Raw genomic sequence first — 23,869 nt, 5'->3', positions numbered from 1 at the left:
TCTGTCTAATCCTGGAAACTCAGTAGCTGAATTGAGATCAGTAATGATGAGTTTACCGGATAGTTGAGCATGAGATCGATCTCCTTATTGCCTCGTCCTTTGCGCTTGCTTGATGTGAGGGATCTGCTGGTGTTGCCTTAGTCCCCTTGTTCTTCTCCTGCACCCTTGCACTTCTTCTTAATGTACTGTCAGAGATAGGAGTTTTATTCTTCTTATGGCCCCTAAGGATTCTGACACTGGAGTCCATTTCCTTCCTCTTTTTGGCTGTACTCTGCTCAAGTTCAGTGGAACCAAATACAGGTTCATGATCAGTGCTTACACCTTTCTTCCTTCTGCTGTAGTATGTCTTCTTGATCAATCTAGCATGGGTGTACTTTCCAGGGCAATTTTCATGTTCAGTAAGAGGAGTGTTCTCAGTGGCTGGAATAGGAGCACTTCCTTCAATCAAATTTGTCTTTGCAGTCACTGTGTTAGCCTTCTGGATTGCTGCTGGAATGAGTTGTATGCTTTCTAAGCCGCGATCATTTAGTGTGAACCTGAAAGTGGAAGCAGGGATATTGATATCACCAATGGATCTACCCGGATCAAGAGCCTGATGAGCAAGGTTGCTGATGAAAGCTTTGAAACAGTTGATCATCTGATCAGCAAACCGACTTGCTTTCTGACTGTTATCTCCTGAATTATTCATCTGACCAGGAGAGATGAAAGAAAATGCCTGCACACCTCCCTCTTGGGTTATGATGTTCTGTACCTCCATCTCATCCTTGTTGGTTTTCTCAGGTAAGGTCTGCTTTTGTGTGAGCTGAACTTCAGGATCAATTAGCATATTGCTGTTATCCTGCTCAACTGAAGTCTAAGTTGTGTTCTGAACTGAGCCTTGTGCAGGATGTTTTCCAGGCTCAGCTATCACATTCACCATCTGATCTTGATTTACATTATTGTCCATAGCAGGATTCGGGATCTGCATCATGGGGACTTCGATCTCTTCAATGTTACCAGCTGGAGGTACAAAGTGGTGATCAGAGCTTACATCAGAATCTCCATCATGTTCCTCATTATGTGCATCATCTTCGTTATGCTGATGGAGTTGCATCTGATTATCCGCCCATTGAGCAACCTGTTCAGGTTCTCCAGGAAAGATTGGCCCAACATGAGGATGTGGATTACCATTGTCCGGAGGAAGAGGATCTTCATCGCCGGGCATCTGATTTGCGAAGTCAGTGTTAAGAATATATACACTGGAACAGTCCAGGAATGACCAACACCATCTGAGAACCTGCCATTTTTCAGTTTGAGACTTCTAGGAACCTCTGAAGGGTCATCAATCAAGACCTTAACAAGCACACGTCCAAGACTTGTGTCTGTATGATGCCAGTGAATAACTTTGCCAAAAGGACTACATGCCTGATTGATAAAGCGAGATTCCTTGTAAGCTAGAGGGTAGCCTAGCAACATAATCCAGCCAGTGCTTGAGTAGTGGGACCTCTAGTAATTATTAGCCTTATCATGATTAACAAATGACACCAAATGAGGGCCGACCCAGTGAGGAATGCTACGAACTAGGATATCTCGCTGACAGACATCTCTCAGTTGATAAATACCAATACCGTGAGGGTGATGACTGTATAACCTGACCTGCTTCCGGGCTTCAATGGTGATGTAATCCCTGATGTCATGCATCAGGGCAAGCTTCTGTGCAGGCGACAGGATCTCTTCCGTAGTGGCAATCATGAACTCCTCATGCCTCTTGACCGGATTGCCGGCCAGAGAAACAGTAGCTCGGATTCTTCTTCCTAGGCCTCCATCTTCTTCTTCCATCCCCAGGGGAATGTAGTGCTCTGGATCAGCAGGGAAGTTTGCCATTTCACTCAACTCAGGGTCGGCACCAGCAGAGGTATGGAAGGTGGAGAGCTCAGGGCTGTCAGCAGCAGAGGTAGGGAGAGTAGTGGCGCTGTGGTGAGGGGGGTCAGCGTGTTGGGAGGAGGGCAGAGGAGATGAGGGGTTAGGAGCGAACAGAGGTGAAGGCAAAGGGGTAGCTGATGAGTCGGGAAACAACAGAGTTAACGTGAGCTACCTCTTCGGGTACAGAGTTGGGCGTTTCAAGATTGGGCCTCACAGGCTTGGGAATCCAAGGCCATGTTTAGTTACTCCCAACTTCCAACTTTGACACTATGCAAAAAGAAGATTCCCCATCACATCAAACTTACGGTACATGCATGGAGTACTAAATGTAGATGAAATTAAAAAGTAATTGCACAGTTTTGTTGTACTTTGCGAGACGAATCTTTTGAGCCTAATTAGTCAATATTTGGACAATAATTCACAAATACAAACGAAACACGAAACGCTACAGTGTGCTACAGTGCTGTAACAGTAATTTGGCACCTCCCAAATTGGCCAACTAAACAAGGCCCAAAGTAAAGAGCCGACTTCAAAGCCGCCGAAAACAGCCTCGGGCCCCGTGACCATATTAAAAGCAAAAAAAGCACCTAATTACATCTTTGCATTTACGAGCAATATGCCCTCTACCGAGGCAATTAAGGAGGCGCTCGGTTACTTTGCTTATTTTTAGCACGTGTCACATCAAATGTTTAGATACTAATTAGGAGTATTAAACGCAGACTATTTACAAAACTCATTACATAAGTGGAGGCTAAACGGTGAGACAAATCTATTAAGCCTAATCAATCCATCATTAGCAAATGTTTACTGTAGCAACACATTGTCAAATCATGGACTAATTAGGCTTTAGATTCGTCTCGTCATTTAACCTCCACTTATGTAATGGGTTTTGTAAATAATCTACCTTTAATACTCCTAATTAGTATCTAAACATTCAATACGACGGGTGCTAAAAATAAGCAAGAGTAACTAAACCAGGTCTAAAGCATACCAAGTTATATTATGAGGCACAGCCCTCTTGGAAGTTGCACTGGCAGGCTCAGAAGGAGGCACATGCTTAGGGGCATACATTAACCCTTGCTACATTAAATATTCGGATGCTAATTATAAAACTAATTGTAGAAATCCTGGACTAATTTGCGAGACGAATCTATTAAACCTAATTAATCCATCATTAGCAAATGGTTACTGTAGCACCACATTGTTAAATCATGAACTAATTAAACTTACTAGATTCGTCTCGCGAATAGCCTCCATCTGTGCAATTAGTTTTGTAATTAGCCTATTAGCCTCCATGTGCAATTAGTTTTGTAATTAGCCTATATTTAATACCTCTAATTAGTATCAAACATCCGATGTGACATGGACTAAAGTTTATCTCCTGGGACCCAAACAGGCCCTTAGTTTTGTTAACAGTATGCCCGACCAAGGAGTTAACGCGAAGATCATGCTTGAGATTTACCAAAAACCCTTCCAATTTGAATGTCATCTTCAACCTCTCGCTCTTGGCTGGTTGATCCACCATGAATGTCGTCCAGGGAGCTTGCAGAAGTCCTTTTCTCTTTGTGACAGTTACCTTCAGGACTTGCAGACGTGGGATAATGCTCAGGAATTCTGCATTCAAAACTGCCAATCTTGATGACCCTTGCTTGCTGGTCAGCATTCTTCGAGTTGGACTTCTCTGGTGATTCTTGCACAATAGGATATCCAAAAGTGACCCTCCTCCCATGGGGGGCTTTCTTCTTTTTCCTGTACGAGACTTCTTTCCAGCTGAGAGCTTCTTCTCTTAACCATCTTCTTTCTTCACGAACCCAAGAATCCCCTCCATCCCTCCAGAGGTGAAAGTAAACATCAAAAGAATCTGTGATAATTCTCTTGAGGTCGCACACCATGAAACCAACTTGCTTGCAGGAAAGCACAAAGCGAAAATGCCTATCTTGCACATATGACACATGAAAACCAGCCGGTGTTCCACCAAGACAAGCATGAAGAGCCAAACTGACCGTCTCCTCTGTCAGCCTGAAGGTGTACCGCCAGAAAACCGCAAGCAGCAAGAAGGATCCACAAGTGGAGGAGGAAGGATGATGAACTGGAGAGTTGAGAGAAACAAGAACCTTATCTTGGAAACGCTTGCCAGCTTCAAACTCCCAGTTGCTAACGAGTTTTGCCAGCCTCCCTGTCATGGTCAAGCTCCGCAAGCTTGGGCGGCGCCATGAGGAACGAGGGACGTGGCTAGGGAGAGGCGTATAGGGATGCAGCACCGACGAGGTTGATTCCCACCTCTGAGCTACCAATGATAAGCTTTGCATCTGGATAGCGAGATTTCAAATGTAGTACTTGATTTAGTTTAAGAGGTCTAAACCTGATTGTAACTTCATCCAATTTAAACGAGAAGGAAAATGTTGATGCACAAAATTTACAATGATGTTTCTTGTTTCAGGTCCAGGTGGACTGCATACCAATCCCCAACAAATATCCAAGCGCTAGTCTTGCTGTCCCATCTGAAACGAAGAGACAGGAACTATTATAATTCAAAACTGTAGAATGGGAGTTAATTAGAGTAAATACCTACTTTCATGCCCAAAAGTATCATTGACATGGTGTGCAAATTCCATATTGCAGTTCCATCCATCACAGTACCACCTCTAATTTTCCAGTGACAGAAACAGCACAAACGGAGCTCAGACTACCAGAAACACGATGCTGACATGCAGAATTCAAAGCACAATCATTATAACCGACAACAACATGCTTATTAGTTATATCACATACACAAGCCTGCTGTTCAATGAAGAAAATCTTTCATCGGATCGTCATGGTGGATTTTCTTCATACGGTAGGCTTCCATGTCCTCCGCGGTGACCTACGTAGGCAACTTGATCAGTAACTAAGGCATTTGATATACAAGCAGGCAAGTGCAGGGGTGCTATACTGTTATGTGGCTAACAACAGGTGATGCAGAAAACGAGAAGTACCTCATCATTCCACTTGACATTATACTTTCTCTTCCTTTCATCCCTCTCCTCTCGTCTCCTTTCATCCTCCTACACATGAAATCAGATTTGAGTTATAAATGAATGATCAAAAAACAACAGGCACTGAAATGTCAATTGACAAGGAAGTAATGCTTACCTTCTTTAAAGACTCAGCAAGCTTCTTTTTGTCAAGAACAAGATCATCAGGGACATCAGTTCCCCAAGTGGCAAGCCGTCTCTCTTCATGTTGTACAGGCTCCTCTGCATTATTAAAGTTTTTCAGATGAAACACGGATGTGACATATGTTAAGATAGCCAATCACGAGATAAAGATAGTATAATCAAAAAATTGTTGGAACAAGTTCCAAAAGAAGGTATATCAAGCAGCATGATATTCCTGAATATCCAAATTCATTGTTTGGTGAAAACAATTAACAGTAAAAATTCCAATATTTGTTTGCACGTTTCCATCTTCCCATGTTAGTTTAATCATGATTTCTGCTGTGTATAAAAGTGTTTTCCAAGGCACCAAAGAAAAATGGAGGGAAAAATGTATAAAGAAGGCATAAAAATGTCTATTGTGACTTGTGAGAAATCTGATAGTAGATCTTCAAATGTACCAACAATAAGAAAAAGGGAACCCAAGAAAGGCCTGTTATCCTCCTCAAAAAATAACACATGAAGACCTACCTTCTGCAGCCTCCTTCCGTGCCATGTTTGCTTTCATCAAATCTGCTGAAGCTTCAGCAGCCTCAATTCCAGCCAAACCTGTGCAGTAACTGTTCTTGATAGTCTGCTTGCAGCATTTATAGCCCCACTGATGATCCTTCCACCATGAACCCCAAACACTCGTGTGGTTATTAATGTAGACATCTTCTTCATACTTGCTCTTAGGAACAGATGTATCCTGCAGATAAACAGTACACAATGACAATGAATAACCTAACAATTGCCTTATAGTCATTAGAGAATGGTCCAAAATATTAAAAATGAGTAAAACAAACCTGCCCTTTAATTATACGACCAGTCCGATCATATTCAATCTCTCTCTCGCTTTGTCCAAGAAGAAGCTCCCGGGGTAGTGGTTCTTCAGAAGCAGCATTCCCATACTTATCCATAATTTTCTCCTTTGTTTCAGACTTCAATTTCTCTTTCTTAATCTTGAAACTCTTGTACAGTAATTCAGCCTGGGATGGTGCTGCCTGCATGTGGATGTCCTGTCCCTTTTCAAAAGCTTCCCAGGCATGGAGATTGAGTTGCTTGAACTCCAGAGCTTGTCCACTAAGCCTGTTTTGGTTGTCTCCCTGTGTTACAGTAAATCATGGCAACAATATTAAATACAAATCCAAGTGAATAAATGATATTGCAAGTTAAAGTTAGTTTGGTGCAGAGCCTTCATTGACCCATATTATGCAACACTTACCACATAGAATTTTTCGTTGGGGTCCATATCTGGCAAAGGATCTTCACGCATTGAACGAGTCTTTGGATCATAATATGCGGAATTTACATCGAGGTTTAGAAGGTATTTGGCTGTGTCTTCTCTGATGCGCAAGTTCCTGGATGGAATATTTACGGCATAAGAACCAAAATAGCATTAAACAACTTATGTACTTGACTTTACTAAACTTTGTATGTCAGGTAAGAAACATCCTCCCCCTCTTTTGAGATTTCTCAAAGTTAGGTGACAGAAAAAGTATAGCAGGTTTAGATCCAATTTAAGCTAGGTCCTGCAAATTTCTGGAGCAATCCCCTAATGCAAACGAGGAGGAAGAAATAACAGTAGAAGTATAACAACAAAATGAGTATACTATCCCATAGCACCTTGAGTTCTTAGATTACCCAATCTTTTGCATTTACAGATATCATAGTGATATGCAAGCTCTTTTTTTCACCTTTCTCGAGCATATTTACCTCACAGTTCCAGTGCTTCCACCACCTGTGGTACGCACACGCTTCTCCACCTTAGCAAAATCCATTTGATTGCTCTCATCAACTTTAGCCTCATCTATCTTCAGGCCATCCTCTGTATCCTCATCACTGCCCACATCATTGTCATCCTGGTTACCATTCTTTTCAAGTTTTTTGAGCTGCTGTTCTTTTAGGTATTTTTTCCTTGCCTCTTCTCTAGCTTCATACTCCGCAATAACACGGGTGTAGGTCGATGGATCATAACCATTCCACCGGTCACGTTTCCCATCATAATCTAGTTCAAATGACTCCACCTTCTCATCAGGAGCTATTTGCATATTAGTCCATTTAGCTCCCACTGTTCGAGGCCGTTCCATGCATGACTTCTTATCATGAGTCATAGCTCCGCAGCTACAGCAACGAATGGACACAAGGTTAGTAAAATAATATTTTAAGAAAAACAGGTGGCAAAAGAAAAAAAAAAGATAAATCCACTATGGAACTTATATGAGTCCTAAACCCAGTTCGGGCAGATTATGATAAGGAGTGACTATAGAAGATGTTTTCTCCTAAAAAATTGCACAGGTACAAATAAATTGTGTGTGAATAGATTGCACCAGAAGATTTAACTTACTTTTCGCAAGCACCTTTTCTGTATTTATTGGCGTGGAATATTTTTGCACCCCTATCATACCATGACTTGGTGTAGTTTGGATCTGACTTCCATTTCCGTTGATGTTTTAAACTCTGAACAATTGAGAAAAGAACGTGAGAAACATCTAAATCCTACTCCGCAGCAGAAGATAGTTATATAAAAAAAACAATCCAGTTCAGAAACTCACGGGCTTCTCTGAATTAAGATACCATGGGGCAGAGGACATATACTGTGGAATGTGAGGATTAATCTCCTTTCCATCTTCATCGACCTCTGCAGGAGCAAGACCGGCTTTCCGTGCTTCCTCCAATTCAAGTTGCTTCCTGTGATCCTCTCGCGACTTGAAAGACACTGCAGAACAATGTACATAAATTCTTAGAGAATCCCTTTGCGCCGCCCAGGATATGTTTTCTTGCAATTACATAGTGTGATTCTTCCATGATGGTAGCAAAAACCAAAGATGTAACCTCCATTTGGCACCAAGTGCCACCTTCATGGTGAAAAAGAAATCACATTCCATCTTTTGGTACACTCTTTTTGGGGGTTCACATTTGATCCTTTTAATAATATAATAAACAAAATGCAGGTACCAGAGCGAACCAATGCCACAGGCATTAACCGAAATCTCTTAAAATCCCACGCGACGTACCCTTCCCAAAACAGCACGGCCCCAAATCAAAGCCTACCGACCGAAGGTCTGTGAGACCCCAAGCCGTCCCGCGAACCCCCCTCGACGGACGGAACCTCTTACGACGCAACGCGCTACCCGCCACTCGATAGATTGATTGAGCGGCTGAACTGTACTAGGAACCACATGAACTGATCACGTGGACACTAGGAGCGACGACAACCTCCGCCGCATTCCTCGGCGCCGCCGGGCCCGGGGCCGGCCCAAGCAGCCGCCACAGGACGGCGACGGACGAGAGAACGGAGGGTTCCAGGTTGTACAATGGGTGGCGGGTGCTCACCTGAGGCGGTTGCCATTGCTCCGCTCCTCGCTTCTTCGCCTCGTCGCCGGCCGGCGGTTCAGGGGAGGGGGAGGATACGGCTCAGGCAGGAGAACCGCCACTTCCTTTTTTTTGTCCTTTTCCTGTCGTGGATGCTGCTAGAAGAAGGTCGAGCGACCCCTTGGGTCCTCTGCTGTCAGCTAACTCCTGCGTCGTTGGATCGGTATATTCTGGTATCTGGGAGCAGCACGGTGCCCGTCCACCGCCCGATGCGACTGATGGTTGGGGTCACCAGCTGCTGGCGAGTGGCTCTAATTTTCCATCGCCACTGAACTTCTTTTTTAACCCGAGCTCTCTTTACAATAGTTTAAAAGTACCCACGATAGTTGTTGGTACTTTGTTTACCGGCTGATCTGATTATTTTTTATACTTTCCACCGTCATTTTTTCCAACCATTTTCTCTTTAAACATATATACAGCTTAGTCTTAAGATTAATAAATTCACTGGAGATGCTCACATTACAGTGAATAGGTCGTCCGTTTAGTTGACCGTTTATCCCATTCGAACTCATGTAGCTTAGCCTAAATAAACGGCTCCTCCCCGACAAATATAAGCATTTCTGGGTTTCTTGGAAATAAAAAGGGGTTAATTTTGAGTATCAATAATAAAAGATTTATAAAGATTACTAACATATAAATGACGTTATTAAACCAACTATTATAATATATATAACTTGTTTGATTTGAAACATTTTACTTCTACAGATATGGTGTCAAAGTAGTATATTGAAGACCCTGTCAATATTTTAAAATGCTTGTATTTGTGGACGGAGGGAGCAGAGGATAGACGATCAGCTTTCTAGGACTAAACTTTTGGTGAACATTCATCAACGAATACAAAATGCTACTTATATTATGGATCCAAATACAATAAGGAGGCTAAATAGCTCAGGTAATATGATAATATTTCTCATTATACTATACTTTCCAGTTTCAGTTTCCAGTTCTTCGTGTTAATATTCTAAGGAATGAGGGTGCACACTGCATACGAGTAAAAGTGGTGTTCACTAACCTGTTATGTCTAAGTGCTTGAAAGATCTAAATAGGAACAATAAATCCTCACAAATCTGTACATGTGAAAGTAGTAGGCATGAGCAAATGGGGTCCGGACTGAGCCCGCCGGAGTAAGCTCGGCCCATGGCTCCTAGTGTGGCGCCGGTTCGAAAAATAATTGACCGGGTTAAACGACAACAGCATAAAAGTTCCGGCACAATGCCTCCAGCGGCGGGTGTGGACACATTCTTCCTATCCAACCGCGAGGATTAATGTCACCTCCCTGCTCTAACCACTAACCGGCCTCTTTTTTTTAGTAGAGGCCTTGCTTGGAGACGTTAAAAGATTTCAAACACCGCCACTCTGCGCCTAAATCGCTAGTTCAATTGTTCAAACATTTCTTTTTTAAGAAAAGAGAGCATGCTACGAATCCAGAAAGCACCGCAACAAGCTTTGGAGAATGGTCAAACAAAGCGGCCATCCTGTTCCGCGGAACCGGACGCAATTGAAACAACTTTGAACTTGTGAAATGTAGAGCTAAAACGACACAAGACCATGGCACCAATAAGCATTATTTCAAAGTTCTTTTTCCCTCAGGTGCACGCATTTATGAACTGCGATTTCCCAAGATGCAGCTACTTCAACCATAAACAAGTTTATGATAAGATAATTTCACATTAAAAAAAGTAGAAAATAATCATTCAACCATAAACAAAATAGTTCTATTCAAACAAGAAATCAGAAAAACAGAAGTCAACTCCTTTATAAGTAATGAAAATAGTTCATCACAGCTGACTTCTCAGGTGATCGTCATCGCATAGTTAACTTCAAAAATGCAGATAGGTGTCAAAGCAGCTCCAGATCACAGGTCAACTATCTTCACAAGCTTTGGATAGATTATGCGGTTGTCCCTTGAAGAATTGCTCTCAATAAGAGCAATTTGAACCAAGTCCTGGAGACAGAAAACAGCACGCCATTGTCAAACAGCCATGACAAATTGAGAATAACAACAAACAGAATCATCCTAAATGTTTCTCCAGAGGAAGCTATGTTGAACTGCCAAAAGATTTGTAGCATTCAACAACGGAAAAGGGTTATGAGGCTGGGGAGGGTGTTCTAAATAACAGAATCGAATATCTTACCTTCACATCCCTGCTTGATAAAAACTTCCCCAAGTTGTGAAGAATGCATTTTAAATCATCCACCTGCAGTTGTGAAATAACGATAGTGCAACTGTAACCACCAGAATAAAAAAAGGAATTGATTTTGAAATAGTGGTGCATTGATTGAATGTTACCTTGATATATCCTGCTCTGTTTTGGTCAAAGTACCTAAAGGCCTATAAGATGGAGAGAGAAAACAATCACGACAGCGATATATGCTGGGATTTATGCAAAGAAATTATATATAATTTGTTTTACCACTCTCAATGTCTCCAGTGCATCAGTACAAAAAAATTACCTGCAATAGGTCCTTATCAACCACCTCATCTTTTGCTGGCTTAACCTCCTTACTAACTACCTTTTCTCCACCTTCCACCGAGTCTCCTTTCTCTGCTGTAGTCTGCTTTTCCTCCACTGAAGCAGTTTTTTCATGGATATTAGTGATATTTTCCGATTCAGGCTCCTTCGTTGTTTTGTTGTTTCCACTATCTTCTGCAGCTACTTCTGGCTTAGCCTCTTTGTCTTTTGTGTTATCTTCGTTCTGTGTCATAAGAAAATGAGGTGCCACACCGACAAAGATTAGGAATAGTTGGTTCCATGCCCTAGCTTTGTAAACCTCTTGTATAAAGTTGAATCTTAACATATAAAAAAAAACTTATCGTGGATTTTAAGGGAACCATGAAAAGCTGAATCAGTGCATATTGCAAAAAAATGCTGAGAAGGAGGGGGGGGGGGGGGGGGGACCTGTTCTGCAATTGGTGCTTCAGCATGAGCATCATCCATGTCCTCATCATCTTCATATATTTCTATTTCTTCAGGATCTTCCTCATATTCAGGATCTTCCTCATCCATCTTTGTATCAGCTTCAGGTTCATTGGGAGCAGCTTCTGAAGTGCTCATCTTTTCCTCACCCTTTTTGGCTGGTTCATCATGGTTAGCCATCGGATGATCGGCGCCCACTTTAACCTGACCCTCTTTTAACTGTTCATCATGGACACTTGCTGAATGATCTGGGCTCATCTTTTCATCACCCTCTTTTGTCATTTTAACATCCCCCGCTGGATTATCAGCACTTTCAGTTACAGTCTCTTGAGTTGTCTTGGGTCGCTTCTCTGAGGATTTCTTCTCTTCTTTCTTTAGATCTTCCTCTCTTTGGCGCTTACGTTGGTTCCTCTTCACAATATGACGCTTGTACAGTTTCTGTGAAGAAAAACAAATCATGTGTTGAAACATATCAATGTGCCAAAAGGCCCTAAACATAAAGGGGGTAAAGTCTGGTTGCAATAACAGCATTTAGCGTGGTATAGTGTGATATATAAGCCTAATTTTATCAAATATAACAGCTTCTAACAGTAAATCTACATTAGAAAATCTTGAAACTTCCAGTAGATAATAAATGCACCAGCACCAAATGCCAAGTGTACCACAGTGAAAAAAAACCAGTAACCCAGGCACCTGAGAACAAAAATTCACCAGGTTGGATTCTCCACACCTGATTCAGATTCCGAGTGACATTTGGCATGTCCAGGTTATATAATCATGTCTGTGTCCAAGTAACACGAGTGAGTTGCTGTCTTAAAAAGAGCAGCTTCAGTCTCACTTGTAGTCGCAAAGTGAGATTAGACAACTTAAGAAAAAGAATCAGAGAAAAGCCACTGACACTGAATTATTAAGTACTAAGCAACAGTTATAGTAAAGAAGATTAAGCACCCCAGAACTGATAAGCATGATAAATCACCAAAAGCTGCTAATTACAATGTTTGTATAAAGTTTAGCACCATAGCCTTCTTAAATCATACAATGGTACAATTAAGTCTCAGAATGATGAATCAAACAAGGAGAGAATTATTCGGCACTTAATCTAAAGCATTTGCAGAGCACAAAGAATGTACCTCAAGAAAAGACAGGATAACGCAACCCATTCTGTGTTGAAGCATTTCACTGAACGACTCAGCAAACAAAGAAAGCTGAAAAGGGAATAGAAGAACAGATCAGTGTGCATACACATGAGCATCAGCTAGGTGCACAGGTTAGCCTTTGTTGAAATACTAACAAGCAACAGATAATTACAGAATACAGACCTCAAACACCGACTCCTCTATATCCTTGGCAGTATAGTCTAGGAGGCCATCCAACGAAAGGGATGTTGAACGGAGCTGCAAAACAGAAAGCTTTGATAAAGATCTCCAGGGCAATTCATACGAGCATGTTTGAATAGAAGCATTATATGGAACAAAAAGGAAAATTATGTAGCATGTAACCCATACTTTAGATTCGTTATTACTCCTTTTTGCCTGAAGAATGAATCCTGGATATTTCGGGGGGTCATCAGACTTCTTCTTTTCTTTCATTTCATTGAGTGGCTTTTGCTTTGGATCCATCTTGAGGTCTCTATTCTTCTCTTTATCATCCTTTGTCTTCTCCTTCTTTCCATCCTTTTTCGTATCTTTTTGTTCAATAGCTTCCTTGTGATTAACCTTATCCCCATTTGGACTTCTGAGATCAGTCTCCTTTTCCTCTGGTTTCTCTTCTTTCTTCAGATTTGAGATATCTTCCATAGAAGTTTTTGACCCTTCTTGCAGCTTAGTCTGAGAATTTCCAGCGTCAGTTGAACTATCAATTTTTTTCTCTGGCTGAATTTCTGCTTCTTGCTTACTCGTTTCAGCAGGTGTAGCAGAGGCAGTCAACTGAGACCCTGAAGCAGAAACTTTTCTTTTAACAACCCTTCGAATTATTTTCTTCTTACCGGTTTTCTTTGCTTCAGGCTGCTGATTGATGCCAGTTCCCTCCTGTTCTTTTCCAGCATCCTCACTTTTTTGTTCATTCGGCCCCACTTCTGCAGTTTTGCTTGCAGATTCTGCTACAACATTCTTGTCTTCAATAGAAGATTTATCAGCTGAAGTTGAAGCTCCAGCGGCTGGCTTTTTCCGTACAACTTTCATAACCTTTTTTATTACTTTCTTTTTTATGGGCTTTTTATCCCCAGCTGCATGGTCAACAGAGGAGCCACCTGTAGTTTTTCCTTCAACATCCCCACCCATCTTCTCAACGGGTTCCTCAACTTTATCAACCTTACCCTCTCCATCCTTATCTTGCCGATCAGTATCAGCATCAACTTTCTCATTTTTCATATCACTGGAGCCAACGTCACCCTCTTTTAAAAGATCAGCATCTATACTTTTACCCTTGTTCACCTCCCCTGAAACTGTTAACAAATGTGGCTTACATTTTGCTCTCAATGACATGTAAAAAGAATTCAGTAAAATTCAAAATGAACCTTCCAAACCTTGCTTCTGCTCTTTCAACTCAACAGGGCTCTGAAACAAGGCAACAAAGGATATAAACCTTTAGTAAGAATTCCAGAGAAAGAAACAAAGTATATTCACAAAATTGAAGGGCCAAGATGGCACAAAGTAACCTTTTCCTTTTTCATAGTGAGCTGTTCCCTTTCTGCCTTTGATTTTCTGTATGCAATCCAGTTATTCTTCCATATATCGACTGAAGGCACGCATTCCGACAGATTTGGCACAAACAGTACAGTAATTTCTTTATGACTCAAGAGTCCATCTTTGCCAATTCTATTGTAGTGGACCTGCATGTTTATTTATATGATCAGCTAAAATTCCATCAAAGATAACACCAGATACAAGGTAAAATAACCCAGCCAGTTGTATCCCACAAGTTTACCAATCATACTATAATATGTATGCTGCGGCTTTGTTTCAGGTGAACTTCAGCAAAAACTTGATAATGTTGATATCAGGGATAGAAAGAAAGCAAAAGTATTTGACAGTATTTATTAAATAATTGAAGAGAGCAAGTTAGCAAATGAATCAATGTACTCCTATTTTTTATGAATGATTTGATTTGGCATGGCTTGGTAAGTTGAACTTTGACCAAAACTCCAAATATCTCTTTTCTGGTATCAGTCCCTAACTAGTAACTAGAAAATAATGATTATGCCAGTGCAAAATGAAATAAAGGTTTCCAGCAATGGCTTTCTTAATCCTGAATATGATGCAGTGAAGATAACACTTCAGGAATATTGTTTTGAGTTTGAGACTAATTGAACTGGCAAAATTAGGCAACAACAACATAAATACTGTCAAGGAGAAAGGGTAGTGGGAACAGGTAGAAGCATATTTTTCATTCAAAAGATAGCATGTGGTACATAAAAGTTTCTTGAAAGTGCTTTGAAATAAATTCATAAGTACCTCAACAAAACGATTCCAGTGGGTGCAGTTAGATAGATCAACTTGAACCAGCTCCTTAACGCATCTGTACAAGTTAGATAAATATCAGTACAACTGCGAGTTGTTCATCATACCTTGTTTGATAACGGCATACCTAATGGCAGTTCGAATCAAGCAAGAACAGTCAACTGACGGATCACCACCATCTATTGCTGCATTCCAAGGGCCCCCAATTGCAAAAAGAGAACGATCCTTCTTGAATACAGCAAATTTTAAGATATTGTTCAAGTTCACAACTCGTTCCTCGTTACTTCTCAATGAAGTTATGTCAGCGTAGGCACCTTTGCTCATGCCACTCATCAATAGTACCTGCACAGTCACATGTATAAGCAGCGCTGCAGCAAAATAGTAACTTGGAAATGATTTCTATTACTTCAAAAGTACAAAAGGCAAAATTTGCTAATCAACATGATGCCTATCGTCAATCGTAAGATAAGCAGAAGTCAAGCATAGCAATACCCAAACAAGGAATGGCATTCTAAGGCCCTGGGAGACATAAGCGAGCATGCAAAGTTATGCACTGATGTCATGTGATAACAGATGGTTCTCAGTTTTGAAAAACATCAATACTAAAATAAACCACCATATGTTTCCTGCAGATTCAATACCATGTACAATAGTATAATGAGCATAGTCCAAATAAGCAGTTTATTTCTGCTAATCACCAGATCTACAAATTGAAACATGTACAACTTAAAAAAAATCATAAATTGAAACATAGAACTGTAGATAGAAACCTTTGCATTCCAAATGGTGGCTGGGGTATTGGAGCTTGATGATTTCTCAGAAGATATTGCTCCTTCATCAGCACTATCATCAGCATCATGGATATCATGCTCCAGACTGTTTTACAGCAATTGCAACATTGTGAGAATTATGCAAATAATAGGAAGCACGAGAACTTCAAGCATGTATAATAGTATGTATGTGCAGTAATGCATTCCCAATAAAAGGCGTACCTCACTGGTGTGTGCAGAGAAAGATTTAAGTTTTCTTTAGCCCAGTTCAAGACAATCTGCAGACCAGTAAATGGAAACATTGGAGAGGAGAGTGAATACCACAATCCCATGTTAAATATTGATCAGCAGCAGGAGATCATGGACACAATGCCAAACCTTTGAAAATTCGGGAGTAATTGCTAGTCTGGGATATCGTTTTGTCAAGGACAGATAATCCCTTTCATCATCCACGAAGCGAAATGGAAGAACCTGCAAATAACATCACAGTTAGCATTAAGTTCATAAAAGGGAGCAAACTAAAACAACCCCCGTAACTGTACATACAAAAAAATGTAATGATGAAACCTAAGGGAAGAACAGAGAAAGGAAGGCAAACATTCATGGCTGCATGATCATTTATTCTTGAGCAATCAATGATCGAGGTAAGGCGTGAATGTTCTTCAAATGAGTTGGGAATTTCCATATCAAAAGAAAAGGACAGCAAAGATCTTGTACCAGGAAGAGAGGAGCCTACTGGAAAGGCAAAAGGAAGGATAGGTGTGCAAGGAGCAACAAAGCACCAGCTCTAGAAGCCTAGATGGACAAGAGCCAGGTGACCTTAAGATCGGAATGCATCAAGGAGGATAGGGAAGAAATAACAGTGTCAACTGATTTCTGCAATACACTGACAAACACAGCTGTCTGTTTACCTTGCAAATATATTCTCGCTTTATTTCTTTAACAGGTGAACGATGCCTTCAGGACAACAAATGAAAATGTTAGTTTAAAAGGCTGCACCAAAGACGAAGCAGCAACCTATTGCATCCACAAAGTTGCAGAAGAAACATGGAAGTCCACCTATGCACAGCTTCACGTCGAGGGGAAATTCGCCGCACAGGCTTCTCAGATCTAACAGAAGAAGAACGCCGTCGATCACCAGGGACTCTAGGTGGAGTGTGCTCCCGCCTTGGATCAGCTGCGTGCTTCCTATCCCGCTCTCTCTCCTTCTCCCGCCGCTCGCGAAGGCGTTCTCTTTCACGCTCTCTTTCACGTTCGCGTTCCCTTTCTCTTTCACGTTCTCGTAGTAGTCTTTCACGGTCCCTTTCCCTTTCACGCTCTCTTTCTCTTTCACGATCTCGCAAGTCTCGTAACTCGCGTTCCCGCTCCCATTCAAGCTCTTTCTCTCTTTCCAGCATTAGGTCCCTTCTACGCTCTTCATCTCTTATATCTAGTTCACGGCGATAACCAATCCGATCAACTCTACGTTCATCAACCATGGAGATGCCTGGGTGCACGCGGGGTAAGATGCTATCTCGGTAGTCCGGATCCGAAGATGGATGGAGCAGGCCTTTCCCTGAGGAATAATCACGACCAGGAGGCAGACCTGCACCATAGCCAGTGCTTGACGATCCTTGTCCATAGAGGCTGTCAATGTTTGTCCTTGGAGCTCCTTCCAACAATGAGCCTGCCTGTTGTCTTCCATACGGAGCAGTCCCAAGAATGGACACGTTGCGACTCTCAGCTTCAACTCTTCCATATGCACCAATTTCCTGGGATGACTGATGGATTGGAGCGGACCTTCCTGCAAAGTAATCGGCTTGTCTGCCAGAAATGCATACTAGACTCAGTGCATGCGCTAAGTTCTGTTGCAGGATAAACACACAAATGACTGCTACTGATTTAGTTTTCCAAGAAGATCAATGAGAAGTACCAAAAACCAACTAACAGCAAAGTCATTCAATTTATGTACTATCCTGTTCATGCACGAGAGCAAGTATAATAATAATCAACAACATTCTGTATTCATTTCATATAACCTGACTGCAATAGTGTACCTCGTATCAGATCCAGGCTGCAGCTGACCTTTCAGGAGCTGCTGGTGACGCATCGATGAACCCTAGAAAATTAACAGGAACAATGAACAATATGCTACCACAAAGAACAAAACAGCGTTTTATAATTAGGGAAATAAAACTCTCACCTGCTCCATATGGTCATGTACCTGAGAGAAAATAAAAGTTACAACAACGGAATGGTTATTTAAAATCTAGAGCAAAAACGACAAAGAAAAACAGGCAGAGAGAGAGAGAGAGATACCTGATGACCAGCTGATATATGATCAGGATACCTTCTATCCAAATCACTGAGACCATCTCTCCTACCAAGATTAGTAGAATGTTCACCATACATCCTTCTCTCTAGTGTATAATCAGTGCCATATTGGTCTAGCTTCTGTGCATATCCACGCACAGCCATATAGTCATCATTTGGTCTTGCCAGGCTAGACCCCACAGGTGCAGACGAGAACTTGGATGACTCGGAGAGCGAAGTTGGACGAGTTGTCAAGCTAGGAAGACTTGAAGAAGCTGGACCTTTTCCACCAAGTCCACCAACCTGTTGAAAAGAATCAGGATGTTCAGTTGAGATATTCAGCAACAAAATTGGCATATGAGGAAGTGACTTAAACAGCTGAAACAAGCTGCCAACAGGGATTGGCTTTGGTAACTTGAATGACTAAACAGGGGGCTAGACATAACATAATTACACAATTCAGAAATAACAAAAGCGTACATCAATAGTTGGCAGGAATCCCTTCATAGCAGCCAATATTCATGGTACAAACTTGGTTTCATGGTTTTGAAAAAGCTAGTTATAGCTGTGCAAAAAAAAGCTACTATGGGCCCGTACATGGTTTCATGTCACAATCAAAGGTTAGGCAGGGTCACAATGAACAACATACTTAGGGCATTCTTGTTTCCTTTGCCTAACCTTGATCGACTAGGCTAAACGGGAGTTAGCCTATCATAATTCAGGCTCCAAACCACCTAAAAGTCCCGATTCCACCAAAAACAATGTCTATGACCACATGGTGGCAGGGAAGAAAGAGATGGGAACAACTTAACTTGCAATCACCCAGATCCTTCATATAGATCTGCAAGTGGCCAAGATAGAGAAGAAATTGCAGACGAGGAACAACGAAACAGATCCAGATCTAAAATCGGTACTAAGCAGCTGCTGCAAAAGAGAGGATAGTTGGGATGGGAGTGGGGAACTAGGGTGGAGTTTTCTATTTATAGCTGAATTACTTTAAATAATGGCAACCTCGACCTTATTATACCGTCAAACCATTGTTATAAAAATCAGCCTGCCATGGCAACATCAAGGCACTAGGTGGCAGTTGGCAACTGTTATTAGGCCCCAATCAGCACGGCTAGGCGACAGATTAGGCAGTTTGAAGGCCACGTAGGTGAAGTCAAGTCAGCATGGACTGACAGGCCGACACCAACTCTCCTTCCCCATGCATCCCTCTGTTGAAGGCTCTTCCCTGCATCACCTTTTATGTCAAGAGGCCTGGGAACCTCCTAAGCAAGGTAGGTGATAGTCCGCATCTACATAGAATGAAACATCGACTAGCATGTTGCGATTTTGAAATACAGACCCCAACCTGCATAAGCACAGAACATCGAGCCCCACAAAATTCTGCTTCTAAATTGTTGGGGAGCAAATCAAGTACAAAAACAACCAAAAAGTTAATGACAGAGGATAGTTAAGCTTTTCTGCAGTTTAAAACTAGAACATAAGACCTGCATGTTCTGGAACAGGGGAACCTAATACATGACTACATATACATATCTGAAATAAAGAAATGAGAACAATGACACAGTAGGGCTAACCAACTTCGCTTCTGTTCTTGTCTGAAATAGTGTAGGATCTAATACACATTTTGCTTAAATTATTGCACAGGCTGTTCTGACATTATCGATCACTGGAATTGAAGGACAGTTGCTTTTCCTCATCCTAACAGAAGATAATCTTTTGCACCTAACTACCCAAAAAAATTAATACATTATGTGTTTTCTTAGTGTATTCCAAACTGCCATTTTTGCCAGTAGGACAGCATATACAAGGAATATAAACAGAGCATTTCCAATTCAGAATAGAAAGAAGGATAGGCAAGCCAACATAAATTCAGCCAGCACACAAATATAACCTTGACCTGGAATCAATAATTCTATCCCCTCCACCGGTCTCGATCACGGATCAAATTTAGATCTTGTGCATCCCAAATGTCCATACTGATCCATCAAATATTCTAACTCCAGAACGCATGTTACTTTGTGGCACTTTGACCCTATAAATAGATTCCAAAGTATCGGACTAGCGGCCTATAACCTTTATTATTTTCCTTTAATCAAGGTTCCTCACTGATACACACAGCACAAGAGACAACTCCTTTCAAAAAAAAGCACAAACAACAACTCGTAAAAAGAAGTTACACGCCAATCGCATTACTAAAAAATAATGCTATCAAGTTCAATAAATTGCGTATAGACTTAGATTTTAGAAAAAGGAAATAACGGCACAAATTTCAGTTACAGATAACCACCTGTTGCGCGCCATACACTGAAGCGTAAGGCCCGCTGTACTGCGCAGCAGTGCCCTGTCCAGGACGGGCACCAAACCGACCACCATCAGCACCACCCGCCGCTGCCGGGGCTGTAAATCCAGTGCTACCAGGCTGCAATGGAGCAATATTCCAGCCAAAACGGCAGGAACACACGTGATAATCGATAAGGAATCTGCATCGAACAACAAACAAAGGCAAACATAGACGGATTCCTCAGAGCCTTACGATTTGGCCGTACGGCTGCTGCCCGCCATATGGCGGCTGCTGCCCGTAGTGATTGGGCCCTTTCGAAGGAAACATGGCAGACGCGCCCGCCTAGGGGCTCCTGCGCGGCCACAGGACCCGGCCGAAACACTCCGCGCCCACGAACAAGCGCCTGCGGGAAGAGAAGAAGCAAATCCTAGATGTTTCAGCACCAAGGAAGAACGAGGCTGGAACGAATCCAATCCAATCCGACCACCGGAATCAACAGATTCGATCCGGTGCCCACGACACGGGCTAGGGTTTACCTGGGGATGGAAGAGGAGGAAGCCTGATGGCGTCGGATGGAAGCGGGTCCCCCGCGCGCCGCGGCTCTGGGGCGAGAGCGGGGTCGGCGGCCGGAGGCGAGGGCGCTCCGGCGGAAGGGCGGCGAGGGTTGGCGGCGGCGACGAGGAGGGTTTGGGCGAGGGGTTCGGCGAGCGCGAGATAGGGGTGTGTAGCCTGATGGGCCTGTACGACGAGGCTCCGTTTTATTTTGCTCGGTTTTTTTACAAAAGCCACGTGGTCGTAACTTCTATCATTTCTAGCCGTTGGATTGGGTATACTGTCGATTCTCCGAGCACCACGGCTACGATCCACCGTTGGCTGGGGTCGCTTCCTTTCATCCTACGTCGGGGGCGGCAGTGCGGCACTCTGACCGCGTGCAGTGCATTCAGGCGGGCTGCCGGAGGTGGTAGGGGAGATTGTACGAGTACCGCAATGAGAGGAGGAGCTAGGACAGTAGGAACTCAACAATGGGACCTATTTGTATTTGTGTATTAAGCTCTTGTTTAGTTCAGCCCTAACTCCCAACTTTGACACTATGTAAAAAGAAGATTCCCCATCACATCAAACTTGCGGTACATGCATGGAGTACTAAATGTAGATAAAATTAAAAACTAATTGCACAGTTTTGTTGTACTTTGCGAGACGAATCTTTTGAGCCTAATTAGTCAATGTTTGGACAATAATTCACAAATACAAACGAAACGCTACAATGTGCTACAGTGCTGTAACAGTAATTTGGCACCTCCAAATTTTGGCAACTAAACAAGGCCTAAGTGAAAGGACGTCCGGACGTAGCATTGAACGCCAGCCAGCCATCCGATTATATTAGAGTCTCGCTGCTGTTAGCTAGATTAAAAAACGGAAAACTCCCACCGAAACAATCGTTAATGTTGCACGTAACATTCGAATCGTTTTCTTTCTCTCAATATTTCTCTGTTGGGCGCTCAAAGGTGGAGCGGAGCCGCTGTTTATCAACGAGCTCCTACTCACACGCAAAAACCACCTCGCGTCCTCTCGAGTCCCAACTCAAAATGCCATGACTTAATCCGCCAGCAAAAAGAACGTTAAACCTTTTGCAACATCCAAGATAAACAAACGAAACACCAAAAAATAACAATTGCAACATCATGTCCAAAGCAAATATGCAACATAAAAAAATCAACAAACGAAACATCTCGAATACTACACGCAACATCAAGTATCATGTGTTCCAAAATTTTCTGATAACTATTGTAGCAACATCGCAAATCATTGTATAGACTATTGCAACATTAAAGATCGATTACTGAAACATCTCTAGTAAGTTATTGCAACATTATATTAAGAAAAATGTGTGTAGATCCATATGACCTAACCCATGAAGGAACCCTATATGCGCAAAGGGGAAGCTCGCCATCGGCGAGGCTCTGTGGAGCTTGCCACTAGGGAAGCTCCTCAGCTCCTTGCCGTGGAGTAGCTCATCGTCAGGAGCCATGGATGAGATCTAGTGGCAAGCTCCTCAGCTCCTTGCCGTGGAGTAGCTCATCGTCAGGAGCCATGGATGAAATCCAGATCCCTGCACGCAATACAGTTGCAATACAGAGGAGTGTGCGTCACCAGCGAGCTCAACTACTCAAGCAGGGAAGAGCTGCACACACGCACAAGGGAAGGGGGGTTCAGTTAGTTTTTGCCTGGAAGAAGAATGGAGACGACGCACGGCTGCTAGAATGCTCAGCTGCTAGAATGTTGGTGGTGATAAGGATGAGAAGGAGCCGCTGGGCGTAAACTGATGTTTATATTTTGTTTAGGAAGTTTCGGGTCTGTCAGTCTTGGTCATGTGGACATCGTGAAGTGTCCGGAGCTTGTCGTCCGTATCAGACGCTCAAGTAGTAGCAATTCCGTTAGTGAAATTGAATTCATTAACCATAAGAGAGGTCACCACAGGGAGAGTGCCCTTCCAGTAGAGCTTGGTTGAGAGCCCCATCCCACAATCCATCTGCTGTATAAAAAAAACAAGTGTACACTCCTTTCATCTTCCTCCCCATGTGCTCCATCTAAGGGGATGTTTGGATACTACGTGCTAAACTTTAGCAATGCCACATCGGATGTTCGGATGCTAATTGGGAGTACTAAACATGAGCTAATTATAAAACTAATTGCAGAACCCCTGTGCTAATTCGCGAGACGAATCTACTAAGCCTAATTATTCCATCATTAGCAAATGATCACTGTAGCACCACATTGTTAAATCATGGATTAATTAGGCTTAATAGATTCGTCTCGTGAATTAGACACCATCTGTGCAATTAGTTTTGTAATTAACCTATGTTTAATACTCCTAATTAGCATCCAAACATCCGATGTGACAGGTGCTAAACTTTAGCAGGGGTATCCAAACGGGGCCTAACTTATTTCCTCCATCCGCGTCCTCAACCCGGCCCTGCAGCCAACCAACACCTTGCCAACTAGGATCGTTCTCTTTCCCTCCCCCTCCCGACATCCCAACCCCTTCCTATGTGAGCTCTCTCATCTTCCTTTGCCGCCCCTCCCAATCCGGTGATGTCATCGCCGCCGGATCCACCACCCACGCAACCGCCAGCATGAACATGACCGACACCATGCACACACCCACCGCCATGACACCCCCGCCACCGACCCTCCCTAATCGGCCTCCTCCACCACCGCTAATCTGACTATCTCCCCAAGTCTTTCCTTTAGATCCGTCGGCCACATAACCCCTCCCTACCCCTGAAACCCTAACCCCAACCCCAACCCCAAACTCTAACCCAAATCGGAGCTCGTCGGAGTTAGTTTCATCGTCAGAGAAGATGAGGTGCTCACCCAGGGAAGAGGAGGTCGCGCGGTCTCCATTGCTACTTTCTTCTCTCAATTTGTTACTTCTTTCCCCCTCCCCCCTTTTTTCTGGCATCGTGTATCCTCGCTCCTTTGTCGTATATGCAAATCAAGAGTTAAGCTGAAATCAAGAACCCATTGATTTAGATTTTCCGAACTAGAAGATGATAATCCAGTTGCGACAAAATATATGATATTCAAAACATGCACGGTGTGCCCAAAAAGCCCTTAGCCACTGGTGATAAGGACTTGAAATCTAAACACGGAGGAGATGAATGTGCTAGCGTCATTGTTGTTGTTGATT

The 23,869-nt window shown here is 42.6% G+C and overlaps 2 protein-coding genes across 10 annotated transcripts; both read right to left on the bottom strand.

Annotated features, from left to right (window-relative positions):
- Nucleotides 1-3,260: 3,260 nt before the first annotated feature.
- LOC101781604 (pre-mRNA-splicing factor SLU7) lies at nucleotides 3,261-8,542 on the bottom strand. 8 transcript variants are annotated; one of them, XR_002677485.1, is made up of 13 exons: nucleotides 8,412-8,542; nucleotides 7,631-7,794; nucleotides 7,423-7,535; nucleotides 6,792-7,199; nucleotides 6,301-6,436; nucleotides 5,882-6,181; nucleotides 5,568-5,784; nucleotides 5,035-5,138; nucleotides 4,878-4,946; nucleotides 4,675-4,765; nucleotides 4,471-4,547; nucleotides 4,323-4,403; nucleotides 3,261-4,211 (listed from the first exon to the last, which is right to left on the bottom strand). XR_002677485.1 is itself a non-coding variant. In XM_004966019.3 (10 exons), the coding sequence occupies exons 1-10, from the start codon at nucleotides 8,425-8,427 to the stop codon at nucleotides 4,688-4,690; spliced, it is 1,605 nt and encodes a 534-aa protein (XP_004966076.1). In that variant the 5' UTR covers nucleotides 8,428-8,542; the 3' UTR covers nucleotides 4,249-4,687. The 8 variants fall into 8 exon arrangements, 1 of the variants encoding a protein (XP_004966076.1); XR_002677486.1 differs by having other exon boundaries at nucleotides 4,475-4,547; XR_002677481.1 differs by having other exon boundaries at nucleotides 4,471-4,765.
- A 1,443-nt stretch (nucleotides 8,543-9,985) lies between these two features.
- Nucleotides 9,986-20,893, bottom strand: LOC101780534 (cell division cycle and apoptosis regulator protein 1). 2 transcript variants are annotated; one of them, XM_004966016.4, is made up of 23 exons: nucleotides 20,715-20,893; nucleotides 20,431-20,581; nucleotides 20,185-20,316; nucleotides 17,895-18,191; nucleotides 17,779-17,799; nucleotides 17,633-17,694; nucleotides 16,656-17,399; nucleotides 16,508-16,553; nucleotides 15,975-16,067; nucleotides 15,819-15,874; nucleotides 15,597-15,702; nucleotides 14,954-15,168; nucleotides 14,821-14,884; nucleotides 14,025-14,198; nucleotides 13,884-13,923; nucleotides 12,874-13,811; nucleotides 12,688-12,762; nucleotides 12,499-12,573; nucleotides 11,351-11,806; nucleotides 10,905-11,147; nucleotides 10,741-10,782; nucleotides 10,586-10,648; nucleotides 9,986-10,395 (listed from the first exon to the last, which is right to left on the bottom strand). In XM_004966016.4, the coding sequence occupies exons 2-23, from the start codon at nucleotides 20,503-20,505 to the stop codon at nucleotides 10,306-10,308; spliced, it is 4,107 nt and encodes a 1,368-aa protein (XP_004966073.1). In that variant the 5' UTR covers nucleotides 20,506-20,581; nucleotides 20,715-20,893; the 3' UTR covers nucleotides 9,986-10,305. The 2 variants fall into 2 exon arrangements, with proteins under 2 accessions (XP_004966073.1, XP_004966074.1); XM_004966017.4 differs by having other exon boundaries at nucleotides 13,893-13,923; nucleotides 20,715-20,892.
- Nucleotides 20,894-23,869: the final 2,976 nt, after the last annotated feature.

Source organism: Setaria italica, chromosome IV (genome assembly GCF_000263155.2).
Source record: "Setaria italica strain Yugu1 chromosome IV, Setaria_italica_v2.0, whole genome shotgun sequence".
NCBI classification, from domain to species: domain Eukaryota; kingdom Viridiplantae; phylum Streptophyta; class Magnoliopsida; order Poales; family Poaceae; genus Setaria; species Setaria italica.
The sequence above is the reverse complement of the archived record's forward strand: the minus strand, read 5'-3'. Positions and strand labels throughout refer to the sequence as shown.